At 38.4% G+C, this 14,722-nt stretch overlaps 1 protein-coding gene and 1 pseudogene across 5 annotated transcripts in view; both read left to right on the top strand.

The window, feature by feature from the left end:
- Nucleotides 1-14,722, top strand: part of DCDC1 (doublecortin domain containing 1) — a 455,963-nt gene that overhangs the window by 66,380 nt on the left and 374,861 nt on the right. For all 5 annotated transcript variants that reach the window (XM_072759029.1, XM_072759033.1, XM_072759030.1 and 2 more), the window contains one exon: nt 13,738-13,831. In XM_072759029.1, the coding sequence (XP_072615130.1) occupies nt 13,738-13,831 (94 nt within the window). The remainder of the gene's footprint in view (nt 1-13,737; nt 13,832-14,722) is intronic.
- LOC112930495 (chromobox protein homolog 1 pseudogene) lies at nt 744-1,304 on the top strand (annotated as a pseudogene).

Here is a 14,722-nt window from a genome sequence, read left to right as displayed (position 1 = left end):
TTAGGAGAAAATATTCAGAAAGCACATACCTGACAAAAAAAAAACTTGTATTCATATTATATCAAGATCTCTGATCACAGAAGACAACACAATAAAAAATAGACACTTTACTAAAAAGAAAATAGACATCAACCTTAAGAACTTGAAAAGACATTCAACATTAGTCATCAAAGAAATGCAAATTAAAACTATAATTAGTTACCACTATGCACACATCAGAATGGCCAAAATTAAAAAGACTGGCAATACTAAGTGTTGGTGAATATCTGGAATAACTGGAAGTCTCACCTAATAGCAGACGAGAATGCAAAATGATACAGCCACTTTGCAAACTACTTTGGCAGTTCTTATAAAGTTAAACATACATTTACCACACAATCTAGCAATCCCCTTTCTGGGTATTTACCCAAGAGAAATAATATATGTTAACACAGATTTCTGGGTGAATGTTCAGAGTGGCTTTATTCATAATAGGCCTGACTAGAAACTACCGAAAAACCCCATCAACAAGTGAGTGGATACTCTTGTTAACTGAGTTCAGGGCAGCTGGCCAGGGCCTGTGGTATGCTGCTTCAGTGAGGGCCTTGACTTGTAGCCACAGGCTTGTTGCTTTTCTCGGTACCACTCTCCCTGACCACTAGAATCAATGCGCCAGTAGCAAGGCTCTGATTCCTCTCTGGCTCTTGGGTACTGCTCTGAGGAGTGTCGCCATTTAGACTAGAAAGCTGGTGGGCACTAGGGGGATGACCCCAAACAAGAAGAAAGTGGAGGAGATGCTAGATGAGGTGCTCTTTTGTTTTTTGTTTGGATACATGGTGGAAAAACTTCTTGACCATCAAATGGTAAAGGGCAAAGTGGAATACCTCCTACAGTGGAAGGGGTTCTGAGGTGAGGTTAACATGTGGGAGTCCGAAGAGAACCTGGATTGCCCTGATCTCATCACAGAAAACAGCACATGAGACAGATAATCAGTGAGGTAAGCACAAAGCTGAATCTGGTTCGGAAGATAGGGGAGTGGAGAGCAAACCAAAGCAGAAGAAAGAAGAGTCAGAAAAGCCAGAGGCCTTGCCCAGGGTTTGGAGCCAGAGAGGATTATTGATGCTATAGATTCCAGTGGATAACTCATGTCCCTGATGAAATGGAAAAACTCTGATGAGCCTGACCTAGTCCTTGACAGGGAAGCCAATGTCAAGTGCCCACAGGTGGTCATATACTTCTATGAGGAAACGCTAACATGGTATTGTTACCCCTTGGAGGATGATGACAAAAAAGATAACAAGAATTTACTCTCCTGTCACATCTGACCGTGGGTTCCTTCCTTCCTTCCTTCCTTCCTTCCTTCCTTCCTTCCTTCCTTCCTTCCTTTCTTTTTCTTTCTTTCTTTCTTTCTTTCTTTCTTTCTTTCTTTCTTTCTTTCTCTTGCTTTCTTTTTTTCTTTCTTCTTTCTTTTCTTTTTAAAGATTTATTTATTTATTTATTTATTTATTCATGAGAGACAGAGAGAGAGAGAGGGAGAGAGAGAGAGGCAGAGACACAGGCAGAGGGAGAAGCAGGCTCCATGCAGGGAGCCTGACATGGGACTCGATCCTGGAGCTCCAGGATAACAACCTGGGCTGAAGGCGGCACTAAAAAGCTGAGCCACCTGGGCTGCCCTGACTGTGGGTTTCATGTGGGGAGAGAAGGAGTTCTACTTGTCTTGACACCACATAGGTGGTTTAAGATGTCCTTTGAAGAGTCAGTACCATTTCTGGGCTCTACAGCCCAAGTGCTTTAAAGCCTTTCCATGCGGTGTAGTTTGCACACCCATCCCATTGAAGGGGAAGAAAGAAAAGTGTTGCAAGACAGCCCATTCTGTATTTTGCAGAGAAAGGCAAAGGGCCTTCCATGAAAGACAAAATTTACAGATGGGAGTGTGGGAGAACAGGAGATACTGTAGATTTTCTTTCTTTTTTTTAAAGAATTTTTTAAAAATTTTTATTTGTTTATGATAGTCACACACAGAGAGAGAGAGAGAGGCAGAGACACAGTCAGAGGGAGAAGCAGGCTCCATGCACCGGGAGCCCGACATGGGATTCAATCCCGGGTCTCCAGGATCGCGCCCTGGGCCAAAGGCAGGCGCTAAACCGCTGCGCCACCCAGGGATCCCCCTACTGTAGATTTTCAAAGCACATCTGCACAACCCAGAGCCTTCTTTCCAATAGTGGTAACTTTGCATTTTTACAGTGAAGCATGTGTGTAGTTTTTGGCTACTACTGGTGTATTATTTGAGAGTGGGAAGGATGGAGGTGGGAGGGAATAGAGATGGGTAGGATCATTCTTGTTAAAATTTGGTGCCTAATTGGGGAAATGGTGAAACAATGGAAAGAGTAATCTATTGGTGATTTGGTTCTGTGTCCAGAATATTTTATCTTTTCAAAAAAGTCATTGGCAAGCTAAATGAGGACTGTGAAAGACTGTTTAAAACCTGTGAATGCCTAAAATTTATAAGCCCAAGTGTCCCCTGCCTGAGCTTAATGTTGTTCCCAACAAAGAACTAAGCCAGTTAATAAGTTATCAAAGTTGCCATTTTGGGGATAGAAACTGGTTGAAGAGGAAGATTCTTATTGAAGCATATATATAAGCAGATGGTTCTGTCTTAGAGGTGCTAATTCCTTAAATTGATAAAAAGACCCTTTTCCAAGTAATGAAGTTTTAAACATCAGCTTGCCACCCCCCCCCCCCCCAAGACACTGGCTGGGGTATTTGGGGAGGGAAAATGAGTTGTATAGAAGGTGGAAAGTAAGGAAAGAGTAGGGACTCTCCTCTCAGGGTGCAAAACTCTTAGAGCCTGTTATTTGAACTTTGAACTCTGAAATCATTGGTGGCAGGGTTCAGTCACTGACAGTACAAATTCATTGGATCACTTCCAGAGTTGAATGATTTCAAAAGCCCTGGTCTTAGGAGATTAAACTTTCATACTGGGGCAGTGGTTCACTTTAAAACACAAAACAATTTTTTTTTTAATCCTGAGAATTAACTGCTACCCAAAATGCTGTTTTGGATCATGAGATCCATCTATTCTTGACATCGTCTAGGTCCATCTAGAACTCCACTGTGGGGACACTGAGTGGCTCAGCAGTTGAGCGTCTGCCTTCGGCTCAGGGCCTGATCCTGGAATCTGGGATTAAGTCCCACATCAGGCTCCTAGCAGGAAGCCTGCTTCTCCCACTGCCTGTGTCTCTGCCTCTCTCTGTCTCTGTCTCTGTCTCTGTCTCTGTCTCTGTGTCTCTCATGAACAAATAAATAAAATCTTTTTAAAAACCCAAAACAAATTGAACTCCACCGTAAAATCTTTTTAGGCACGTGTTAGGTTCCTGTGAAAACTTTATTTAAATGTAAACTTAGGGATCCCTGGGTGGCGCAGCGGTTTGGCGCCTGCCTTTGGCCCGGGGCGCGATCCTGGAGACCCGGGATCGAGTCCCACGTCGGGCTCCCGGTGCATGGAGCCTGCTTCTCCCTCTGCCTATGTCTCTGCTTCTCTCTCTCTCACTGTGTGCCTATCATAAATAAATAAAATTTAAAAAAAAAATTTAAAAAAAAATAAAAATAAATGTAAACTTAATACCATATTGTTAGTTTTGGACTTAATAAAACTATAGATTTATAATTCTTAAAAAATGAGTGGATAAACACATTGTGCCATATCCATATCAGCAATAAAATGGAACAGATATTGTGGTAAATGAAAGAAGCTAGGTACAAAATAATACTTGCTATATGATTCCATTTAGGTGAAATTGCCAAACAGACAAAACTGCTCTCGTGACAGACAGGAATCATTGGTTTCCTGTGGCCAAGTACTGAACTGTGATTGCAGGAACATGAGGAACTGTGCAAAGGAAAGGATATATTCTATATCTTGATTGTAGTGATGGTTACACGGATAAATTTTTTTCTACCTTCATTAAACTGTACACTTAAAATAGGTACAGCTTATTTCATGTATGTTGTACATCAGAATAATAGTTTTAAAAAGCAAATAACAGTATGATTAGCATTATAAACATTTTAAAGTAACCTGGGCTATTTAATTATTTTAAGAGCTCAATTAAGGATAGAATATCTAAGTATGTATTAATAGATTACTTGGAAAAATCTCATCTGGTTATCTACTTCTCATTCACATTTTAATAATAAAATGCCAGAACACCTACATTTCAAATTCACCAGAAATAATTGCTTTTACAAATCATAGTGATGTTCATTATTAGTGAGAGCAAATAACTAGATCTGGCATGCATTCTATCACCCACTTTTATGAGAAAAAGACAAATAACAGGCCAGTAAATTTATTTCCAGGATTTATTCAGAAAAGTACCTTTAAGCTATTTAATAAGATGGAACAAATTCATCCCAATCCCCTGGCATCTTCAGGTTGAAATAGTGATCGTACTTTTTATTGTCATTATAAAATGTTGGTCTTTGCAGAGAATTATGCTCAGTACATTTTATTACATTTTAATTCTCTGGAAATTCACAATGTATTTAATAGTCTTTGAGTTAGCAAAAAACATTTGTAAAAAAGTAGATGCACTTTCTCAAAATATTCATGATAACTTGTACTCTCTTCTACCCAACAAGTACAATTGCCAAAAAATATTTTTCGTAATCCAATGAATTAATTCCATAATTATCCATTAATTTTCAGTTTTCAGCTTCTTAAATTTCTTTTAAAATTCTTCTCTGGGTTCTTAATTAAATGATTTGCTTCTTAGGTTTATGTAGTGAATACTGTTGTAATCTATTTGCTGTACATATGCTCATTGAGTTGAAACAGTGTTACTTATTGAGTTAGTTAAAACCAGTGTTTCTGCCCCCCTGCCCAGCAATTTTTTTCTGTTAGTTAGGACGACATTAGCTGCAAATAATAGAGAATGCTGATTTAAACAGACTTATGCAAAAAGGAAGCAAGAAATTCAGAAGTAGGACAGTTTTAAGCATAGTATGATAGGACCAGTTACATTTTTTTAAGTTTTAGTTATTTAAGTAATCTCTACACCCAACACGGAACTCGAACTCATAACCCTGAGATCAAGAGTCACATGCTCCCCCGACTGAGCCAGCCAGGCACCCTCTAGTTATGTTATTTTTAATTTTCTGGATTTTATGTTCTTTCATATGTTGGTAACAGGATCACTGCTGCATAGCCAACTAAATTTTGGCTAGTGGCAGAAAAGGACTATTTCTTCCCTATGAATGATGAAGCCTTTTCCAAAATCCTTTTTTATGTCTCATTGGCAGAGCTAGATTATGTGTCTACTCCCAAACTGATGAGAGGCATGGGACCACCATGACTGACCTAGATCAGTTAGGATAACTGTTGTCTTTTAGTCCAAAGAGGTAAAAGTGAACCTCTAACCAAAATCAACACAGCAAGGCTGAGGCAAAGAATGAATATTGAGTAGGCCATGAAGAGAATTACTACAAATGTGAAGAGATTTTATTTCTTAAGGTCAGTATAAGGTTAGTGCTCTGGTAACAAAAACAAATAGTTTTATTTGGAAATTCCCTTTTCTAGAATTACACATTCTTTTTTTAAAAAATTAATTTAATTTCTAAGATATGACAGACTTGAGCATGTATAAGTGCTGGTAGGGAAAATCTCACTGAGAAGGAATAGTTGAATATATATGAAAGAGAAGAAATGATAGATAATATATACTGCTTTAAAAGTTGAGAGCAGGGGGATCCCTGGGTGGCTCAGCAGTTTAGCGCCTGCCTTTGGCCCAGGGTGCGATCCTGGAGTCCTGGGATCGAGTCCCACGTCGGGCTCCCGGCATGAAGCCTGCTTCTCCCTCCTCCTGTGTCTCTGCCTCTCTCTCTCTCTGTCTCTCTCTCTCTCTCTCTGTCTCTCTATGTCTATCATGAATAAATAAATAAGTCTTTAAAAAAAAGTTGAGAGCAAACGTAATTGAAAGCATAGGTGGAATATTGGCCTTAGATAGGAGAAAGGATCCTTACAACTAGAGGGAAAAGGAGAGAATAGATATAGAAATATATAGGCTTGTAGTTTTGGCAGCAGGAAGATGAGGCTTCAATATTCTGTCTGATGTAAGGCCATTCCATCTGCCAAAAATAAACAGGGAAGTAGAGAAGGGGAGGGCAGAGAGAGAGCAGAGATGGTTTGAGATATTCATTACGGTAAGTAGAAGAGAGATTTGACCAAACAAATGACATAAAAGTGACTAGCTGGTATTGAAAGGCCATGGAGTTTGGTGACTATGAATAATGCTAGTGCTGATTTGCTCATTTGTGTGATTTCTCCAGGAGCACTAAGATTCTTGGTGTGTGCATAGCATGTGGATAGTTAAGCATCAGACAGAGTTAGGATTTTTATGGCAAAAGTTATGCATGAATGAGGAAGAATGACTAGAGTGAAGGAAGGTGGTGCGGTTGAGGGTCAGGTAGCTTTGCTTAGAGTTGGGGAGAAATCTTGAAATAACATCGTAAGTAACAGGGATGCCTGGGTGGCTCAGCGGTTGAGCGTCTGCCTTTGGCTCAGAGCCCGATCCTGAATTTCTGAGATCAAGTCTCACATAGAGCTCCTTGCATGGAGCCAGCTTCTCCCTCTGCCTCTCTCTCTGTGTCTCTCATGAATAAATAAAATCTTTAAAAAACAAAACAAAACATTGTCAGGAATAACCTTTCCCATCTTCCCATCCTCTCTCAACACTTTGAGATTGTGATATGAGAGAATAAAATCCCAGTACTTGAGAGAGCCCTGAGGAATTAGTGAATTTAGGGAAATGCCTGATTTCCTTTAAAAGAGCTTGAGGGCCTAGTCAATTTTGTGGCTCAGAGGAAGCATTTGCAGATAGCACAGTGCAAGGACCCTCTCACTGTAGTGTGAAAGCAGCCACTGAAAGTATGTAAGTGAAGAGTATAGCTGTTTTCCAAGAAAATATTTATGGGCACTGAAATTTTAATGTGACAAAACACTATTTTGATTTTTTTTTAACATTTAAAATTGTACAAATTATTTTTAGCCCATAGGTCATACAGAAACAGGTAGTGGCCAGAATTAGCTCATGGTGTGTATGCTGCTGACCCTTGCTACAGAAGATCTTTTGAAAACAGTTTGTGGGGAAGTATAAATCAGGGCTTATACTTCTGGATGTTAACACATAAAAACTTATCTTTGAGAAGGACGTTGTTGCATCTGATGGCTTGTTGACTTGGCTCACTTGGCCAGGGAAGTTGTTGAGCTCTCTCACCTGGACTGGGGAAGTGGCAAGCCAAACCCAGAGGCTCTAAGACTGTGTAACCACACCACCTCCATGGCAGCCATTCCAGAAACTACGGACTTTGCACCAGATATGCTCAATGCTCAAGGGTGGGGGTATCTATAAAAACAGATTAAACTATAAACTACAAACAGATTAAACTAAAAAGAGTTTTTGGAAAATCTTCCCAGCTGCTTGTCAAGGAGTCTGGTTTTACAGCATGCTGGTTTTAAATTTCAGTATCAGAAGGGTTCTCTACAACCTATACTGTAAGAAATTAACAAAATATGAATTTGTAAAAATAATATTTTAATAAGCTTAACAGGTACAGATGAGTGGAAATGGTATTTTAATTAACCTTAATATTATAGCAAGATGACACTGTTAAATATTTTCAATTGTGAATTATAAGAATGACCTTACAAGTAGAGGCTTCATTTCAGGGCTTTTGACAGAAATTTATTATGATCCTAATTCATATTACTGATAATTTACTCTGAGAAAATGATTCCTGAAGGTTGGCACTGCTTAAACACTGCAAGGATCTTTCATCCTGTAAGTATGAGAGAATGAAAGTGTTGCTGATGCATTACTAATTTCTAGTATCTGATTTTCTAATGCTGGTTTTTAAACCCAGTTAACTCTTAAAATTTGGATTGCACAAATACTTTGATTGATATTTCGGTATAGTGAAAAGAGGGATCTTAGACTTAGAAAACTGTAATTTTACTTGACTGATTTTTTTAAACCAAAAGGCAGCAAATGTTTGAAATAATTTTTAAAATAATTGAAATTTTAGTTGAAGTAAATGGGATTATCTTTAAATAGCTCACATTTTACTTAGTTTAATTGGTAAATTATAACTTTGGAGGAGGATATCTAGTATTTGAACCTTCACTAGTAACTACAGAATATAATCTGTACCTAAGGGCGTCACTGAACTTTTAAATAATAGATTTGTAATATGAAGAAATTGAGAATGGAAAAATCAAGAATATAGGAAACCAAAAGAGGAGGCTCTCTGGAGCCAATTGTAGATTCTTAATAGTGTTCAGAGATGACTGGCTAAGGAATAATGTGTGCTGAACTATCTCCTGTTAATATTTCTGTCAAGGAGGGTGGTGGTGGTGGTGGTGGTAAAAGGATAATCTTTGCACACAAAGTCACATGGGATAAGGTGACCAATAGGAGAATTTTCTAGTCAGAGGTGAACTGTGTCAATAAAGTATTTTTAAAAACACAAGGGTTGGGGTGCTTGGGTGACTCAGTCAGTTGAGCATCTGCCTTTGGTTCAGGTCACTATTCCCCAGGGTCCTGAGATTTGAGCCCCATATCGGGCTACCTGCTTGGTGAGGAGTCTGCTTCTGCTACTCCCCTTGCTTGTGCCCCCCACCCTCTCTGTTGGATAAATAAATATAATCTTTAATAAACAAGCAAACAAGAGTGGATCCCATGCCAAAGTCTGTATATTCCACTCCTCTTTCTGTCTAAAGTCACAGACAGAACTCCAGTTTCTTCTGATAACTTCTCTCTTATATTTTGAATATTGCCTTACAAGCATTTTTAGTAAAAGTTTCAGCCCATGGATAGGAGTCGTAGGTGAACTTGCTTGTAATAATTACTGAGGAAACTGACCCAAAAGAGTGGGAAGGAAAGCAGGAATAGTAACATTTGGAGTCACCAGTGTTATTACCTTATTTCATTGAGTGGAAAGGACTAGCCCCAGCCATGGGCCTATTCCAACTTAGATATTCCAAGGGAGTGTTGTGTCTGACTTGTGAGAACATATGTTGCTCAGGAATTGTACTCCTGCACTGATAATACCCTCCAGGTAGGCAGACTGGAGGTCAATGGATTTGCTCCATAAGACAATTTATAGTCACTTGGGAAATATGTTGCAAGAACATTGTTATTTAGGTAAAGCATTGATATTGTGAATATTTCCCTCATAAATTAGAGGCTTCAAGTTTATTCTTGTAACTTCATTCTTAATCATAAACACATACCTGATTTTGAGAAAAAGAGCAGAAATAGTTTCTGAAGAATTACCCCAAACTTTGGATTGCAGCTAATATGCAAGAAACACACACAATCCTGTGAATATGTGGCTCATGAGATCATTACTGGTCATGTATAGGGGTAGAATAAAGACTGAGAACTTCTGATGGAATCCATTAAAGGTCAATTTGTCAAATTAAATCAGTCAACTAGAGGGGCACCTGGGTGGCTTAGTCGGTTAGGTGTCTGCATTCAGTTTGGGTCATCACCTGGGGTCCTGGGATCGAACCCCACATTGGGCTCCCTACTCAGCAGGGAGCCTGCTTCTCCCTCTCTCTCTGCCCCCAACTCGTGCTTCCTCTCTCTCTAGTACTCTCTCTCTCAAATAAACAAATAATATCTTATAAAAATTAAATTAATTAGATATTTACCTTTTAAATGCAACATACATCACTTGATAAAGCAAATCAGTCACAATGTTTGAAAATTGTTCTCCAGACTGAAAGGAAAGTACAATTTTGGAAGGGTATAAAATTGGGCAGAACTGGAGGCAGGGTGGAAACAGCAATGGAAAGATATTCTTTTTAGTGTGTAATCATGTAATGCACACCGTCCTTCAATAGTTTAGGTTATACAAAAGCAATAGTATATTATAGCCATAGTGAAAATGGAAAACAAAGAATTTTCTTTTTTTTTTTTTTAATATTTTTATTTATTTATTCAGAGAGACACAGAGAGAGGCAGAGATATAGGCAGAGGGAGAAGCAGGCTCCCTGTGGGGAGCCCAGTGTGGGACTTGATCCCAGGACTCTGGGATCAAGCCCTGAGCTAAAAGGCAGATGCTCAACTGCTGAGCCACCCAGGCATCCCAACAAAGTATTTTCAATTTGCATTTGGAACGTATTATATGCTTTTCAAAAAAGGTTTTATTTTATTTATCTATTAGATTTTTTTTTTATTTGAGAGAGAGTGAGTGTGAGAGAAAACGAGTGAAGTGAGGGATAGGAGCAGAGGGAGAAGTAGACTCCCTGCTGAGTAGGGAGCCAGATGCAGAGCACTATTCTTGGACTTCAGGATCATGTCCTGGGCCAAAGGCAGAGGCTCAACTGACTGACCCAACCAGATGCCCCTTATGTAATTATTTTTTTAAGTAGGCTCCACCCCCAAATGGAGACCAATGTGGGGCTTGAACTCACAACCCTGAGATCAAGACTTAGACAAGATCAAGAATTGGAATGATGCCTGTGTGGCTCCCTGGTTAAGTGTCTGCCTTCAGCTCAGGTCATGATCCCAGGATCCTGGGGTCAAGTCTTGCATTGGGCTCCTTGCCTGCTTCTCCCTCTGCCTATGTCTCTGCCTCTGTGTGTGTGTGTCTCATGAATAAATAAATAAAATCTTAAAAAAAAAAAAAAGAGTTGGACACTTAACTGACTGAGCCACCCAGGCACACTTGAAGATTTTATTTTATTTTATTTTTATTTATTTTTTAAAAAAGATTTTATTTATTTATTTATTCATAGAGACAGAGAGAGGGAGGCAGAGACACAGGCAGAGTGAGAAGCAGGCATCATACAGAGAGCGTGATGTGGGACTCGATCCAGGGTCTCCAAGATCACGCCCTGAGCTGCAGGCGGCACTAAACCGCTGCGCCACCAGGGCTGCCCTGAAGATTTTATTTTTAAGGAATCTCTACACTCATTGTGGGGCTTGAAAGCGCAACCCCAAGATCAAGAGTCACATGTCCTACCAACTGAGACACTCAGACGCCCTTATTATATACTTGTAAATGGATATAGTTACTCATGTTTTGGGAGCCACTTCCAAAAACCTAATCAAACTTGCAGGGGTTACCTGGTACTCTCCACCCTCTTTGTTACTTTAATTTTTTTCACCCTGTGAGTAGAACTTTCCCTCTAACTGATGCATGTTTAAGTCTTCCCTTATGTTGAAAAGGTCATTGTTACAAGGGCTATATCAAGACAGATCAAGATATTAAAATACTGAAAAAACAAGAGCTTGGGTGGCTCAGTTGGTTGAACATCAGACTCTTGATTTCAAGTAGGATTGTGATCTCAGGGTCTTAGGATGGAGCCACATGTTGGGCTCTGTGCTGGGCATGAGGCCTGCTTAGGATTCTCTCTCTCCCTCTGCTACTCCCCCTGTTTGTGTGTGTGCTCTCTCTCTCTCTTAAATAAGTCTTTAAAAAAAATTTAAAAATGAGATGAAATAAAATAAAATAAAACAAAATATTGAGAAAACAACTTTACCATATTAGAAACCATTAAAAGAAGTGCTTGAGACTCAGGCTCTTAGGAAGCCTTGAAATGTAATTTATTAATTCCACTTTTTTTGTACCCAACCAACATAAGTTATCAGGCTGAACTGTGGTTAGACTATATTTATAATTGATTTTAGGACATTTGGAAAGAATTTAAAACCCAAAGTACTTTAAGACCTAATTTATTGTGACACCTGGGTGGCTCAGTGGTTGAGCATCTGCCTTCGGCTCAGGGCGTGATCCTGGAGACCCAGGATCGAATCCTACATCAGGCTCCCTGCATGGAGCCTCCTTCTCCCTCTGCCTGTGTCTCTGCGTCTCTCTCTCTCTCTCTCTCGAATAAATAAATAAAATCTTTTAAAAAAAGACCTAATTTATTTTTATTTTTAATTGAAGTACCATTGGCATCTTATATTGGTTTCAGGTGTATAATATAGTGATTGGACAATGTATACATTACAAAATGCTTACCACAATAAGCATAGTTGCCATCTGTCACCATACAATGTTATTATAATGGTATTAACTATATTCCCTATGCTGTACTTTTCATTTCTGTGACTAACTTATTTTATAACTAAAGTCTGTACCGCTTAGTCTCCACCTATTTTGCCCATCTGCTCACCTCTCTCCCCTTAGGCAATCCCTAGTTTCTTCTCTATATTCATGAATCTGTTTCTCCTTGTTATTATTGTTATTTATTTTCTTATTTGTTTCATATTCCAGATTCCACATATAAGTGAAATTATGTAATATTTGTCTTTGTCTAGTTTTGTTTCGCTTACCCATTAGATCCATCCATTGTGTTAAGAATGGCAAGATTTCATTCCTTTTTTTTTATACTTTTTTTTTAAACAACTTTATTTTATTTTATTTTTTTATTTATGATAGGCACACAGTGAGAGAGAGAGGCAGAGACATAGGCAGAGGGAGAAGCAGGCTCCATGCACCGGGAGTCCGACGTGGGATTCGATCCTGGGTCTCCAGGATCGCGCCCTGGGCCAAAGGCAGGCGCTAAATGCTGCGCCACCCAGGGATCCCGATTTCATTCCTTTTTATGGCTGGGTAGTATTTCATTGTATATACATACCACATAAAGATCTTTTAAACATTTTATTTATTTATCTGACAGAGAGAGCACAGGCAGGGGGAGCTTCAGGCAGAGTGAGAGGGAGAAGTAAGTTCCCTACAGAGCAGGGAGCTTGATGCAGGCTGGATCCCATGACCCTGGGATCATATCCTGAGCTAAAGGCAGATGCCCAACCGCCTGAGTCACCCAGGTGCCCCTACATACCACATCTTTATTCATCTAACGATGGATACTTGGATTGCTTCTATATCTTGACTTGTAAATAATGTTGCAATAAATATAGGGGTGTATACGTCTTTTCAAATTGATGTTTTCTTTTTTTTTTTTTTTGGATATACTCAGAAGCGAAATTACTGGATTGTATGGTACTTATATTTGGCTATTCCAGGTCTTTTGTGGTTGCATACAAATTTACAATTATTTGTTCTATTTCTGTGAAATATTAGTATTCTGATAAGGATTGCATTGAATCTGTAGATTGCTTTGGGTATTATGGGCATTTTAACAATATCAATTCTTCCATTCCATTAACATTGTATATGTTTCCATTTATTTGTGTTAAGACCAAATTTAAAAGTGATATTCTCCCATTGTAAATTATGAAAAATAGAAAATAGCAAGAATAATATAAAAATTTCCCATAATTCTAGCATTTATTAAGTACTGTGTAACCACTTTTTAATATTTATTGCATCTCTTTTCTCCTTTTTATTAATATCTATTTGTGTGTTTTTATATTATTTTTATTTGTTTTTTTTTAAAGGAGGTTCTACATCCAATGTGAGGCTTGAACTCATGACCCTGAGATCAGGAGCAGGGGGAGTGGGAAGGAAAGGGAGAAGCAAGCAGAGGGATAGGTAAAAGCAGGATACCTGCCAATGTGGGGTTTGATCCCAGTTCCCTCTGTAGATGCTTAACTGACTGAGCCACCCAGGCACCCCTAGAAATGATTTCTAAATCATCAAATTTTATTTTATTTTATTATTTTAATTTTATTTAACAATATAATTGTTATAACCATTTAATATAGAAAGGACTTCAAATATTTATCTGATTTAGCCAGAGTTTACTGTAATGAATTATTTATATATTTTTTTCCCCCTGGGTAGGTTTTAGATACTTGCACAATGAAAATGAAACTAAATTTACCAGCCAGATATCTGTATGATTTGTATGGCAGAAAAATTAAAGATATTTCAAAAGGTAAGTGACAAAGATTTTATAAACTCTATGATTACATTTCAAAAGGCATTTACATAGTTTTGTTTTTACTTTATATCTTTGAAAAGGAAAACAGCTATAATAAAAGTTTAGTTTTAACATGGATAAATATGTCATTCTTATACAAAAGGAAATTATGAAAGGGATTAAGGTTTGGGAAATCTTTATTTCAGCATGGGTTGGACCATTTGGGCTTTTATAACAAAAATATTATAGCCTGGGTGGCTTGAACAACAAACATTTATTTTTTATAGTTGTGAAGATTAAGATCAAGGCCCTGGCAGATTCTGTTGAGGGCCCCTTAACTGATTCAAGGATTGCTATTTTCTCACTGTGTGCTTAAACTTAAATGGTAGAAAGGGCAAAAGTGCCATCTGTGGCCTCTAGTATAAGGATACTAATTCCAGGGATACCTGGGTGGCTTAGTGGTTGATGGTCTGCCTTTGGCTCAGGAGATGATCCCGGAGTCCTGGAATTAAGTCCTGCATTGGGCTCCCCCCAGGGAGCCTGCTTCTCTCTCTGCGTGTGTAGCTGCCTCTCTCTGTCTCTAATGAATAAATAAATAAAATCTTAAAAAAAAAAAGGACACTAATTCTATTCATGAGGGCTCCACCCTTATGACCTAATTACCTCCAAATACCCATTGCACTAGTTTTTCACATTTGAATTTTGGGGGAACACAAACATTCAGCCTATAGCATAGCTCAAGTTTAGATTTTTAAAAATCATAAGTATTTTAACTTCAGTAAGCCATCACTTAGTAAACAAAAGCAATTGATAAATTTTCATAATTTAATAGGTATTTTCTATGGTATAATTCTTTGTTTTGGTTAACTTCTAGATGTTTTCAAAAGTTGTGAAATGTAAACAATT

This window comes from Vulpes vulpes, chromosome 5 (assembly GCF_048418805.1).
Source record: "Vulpes vulpes isolate BD-2025 chromosome 5, VulVul3, whole genome shotgun sequence".
Lineage (NCBI taxonomy): Eukaryota > Metazoa > Chordata > Mammalia > Carnivora > Canidae > Vulpes > Vulpes vulpes.
The sequence above is the reverse complement of the archived record's forward strand: the minus strand, read 5'-3'. Positions and strand labels throughout refer to the sequence as shown.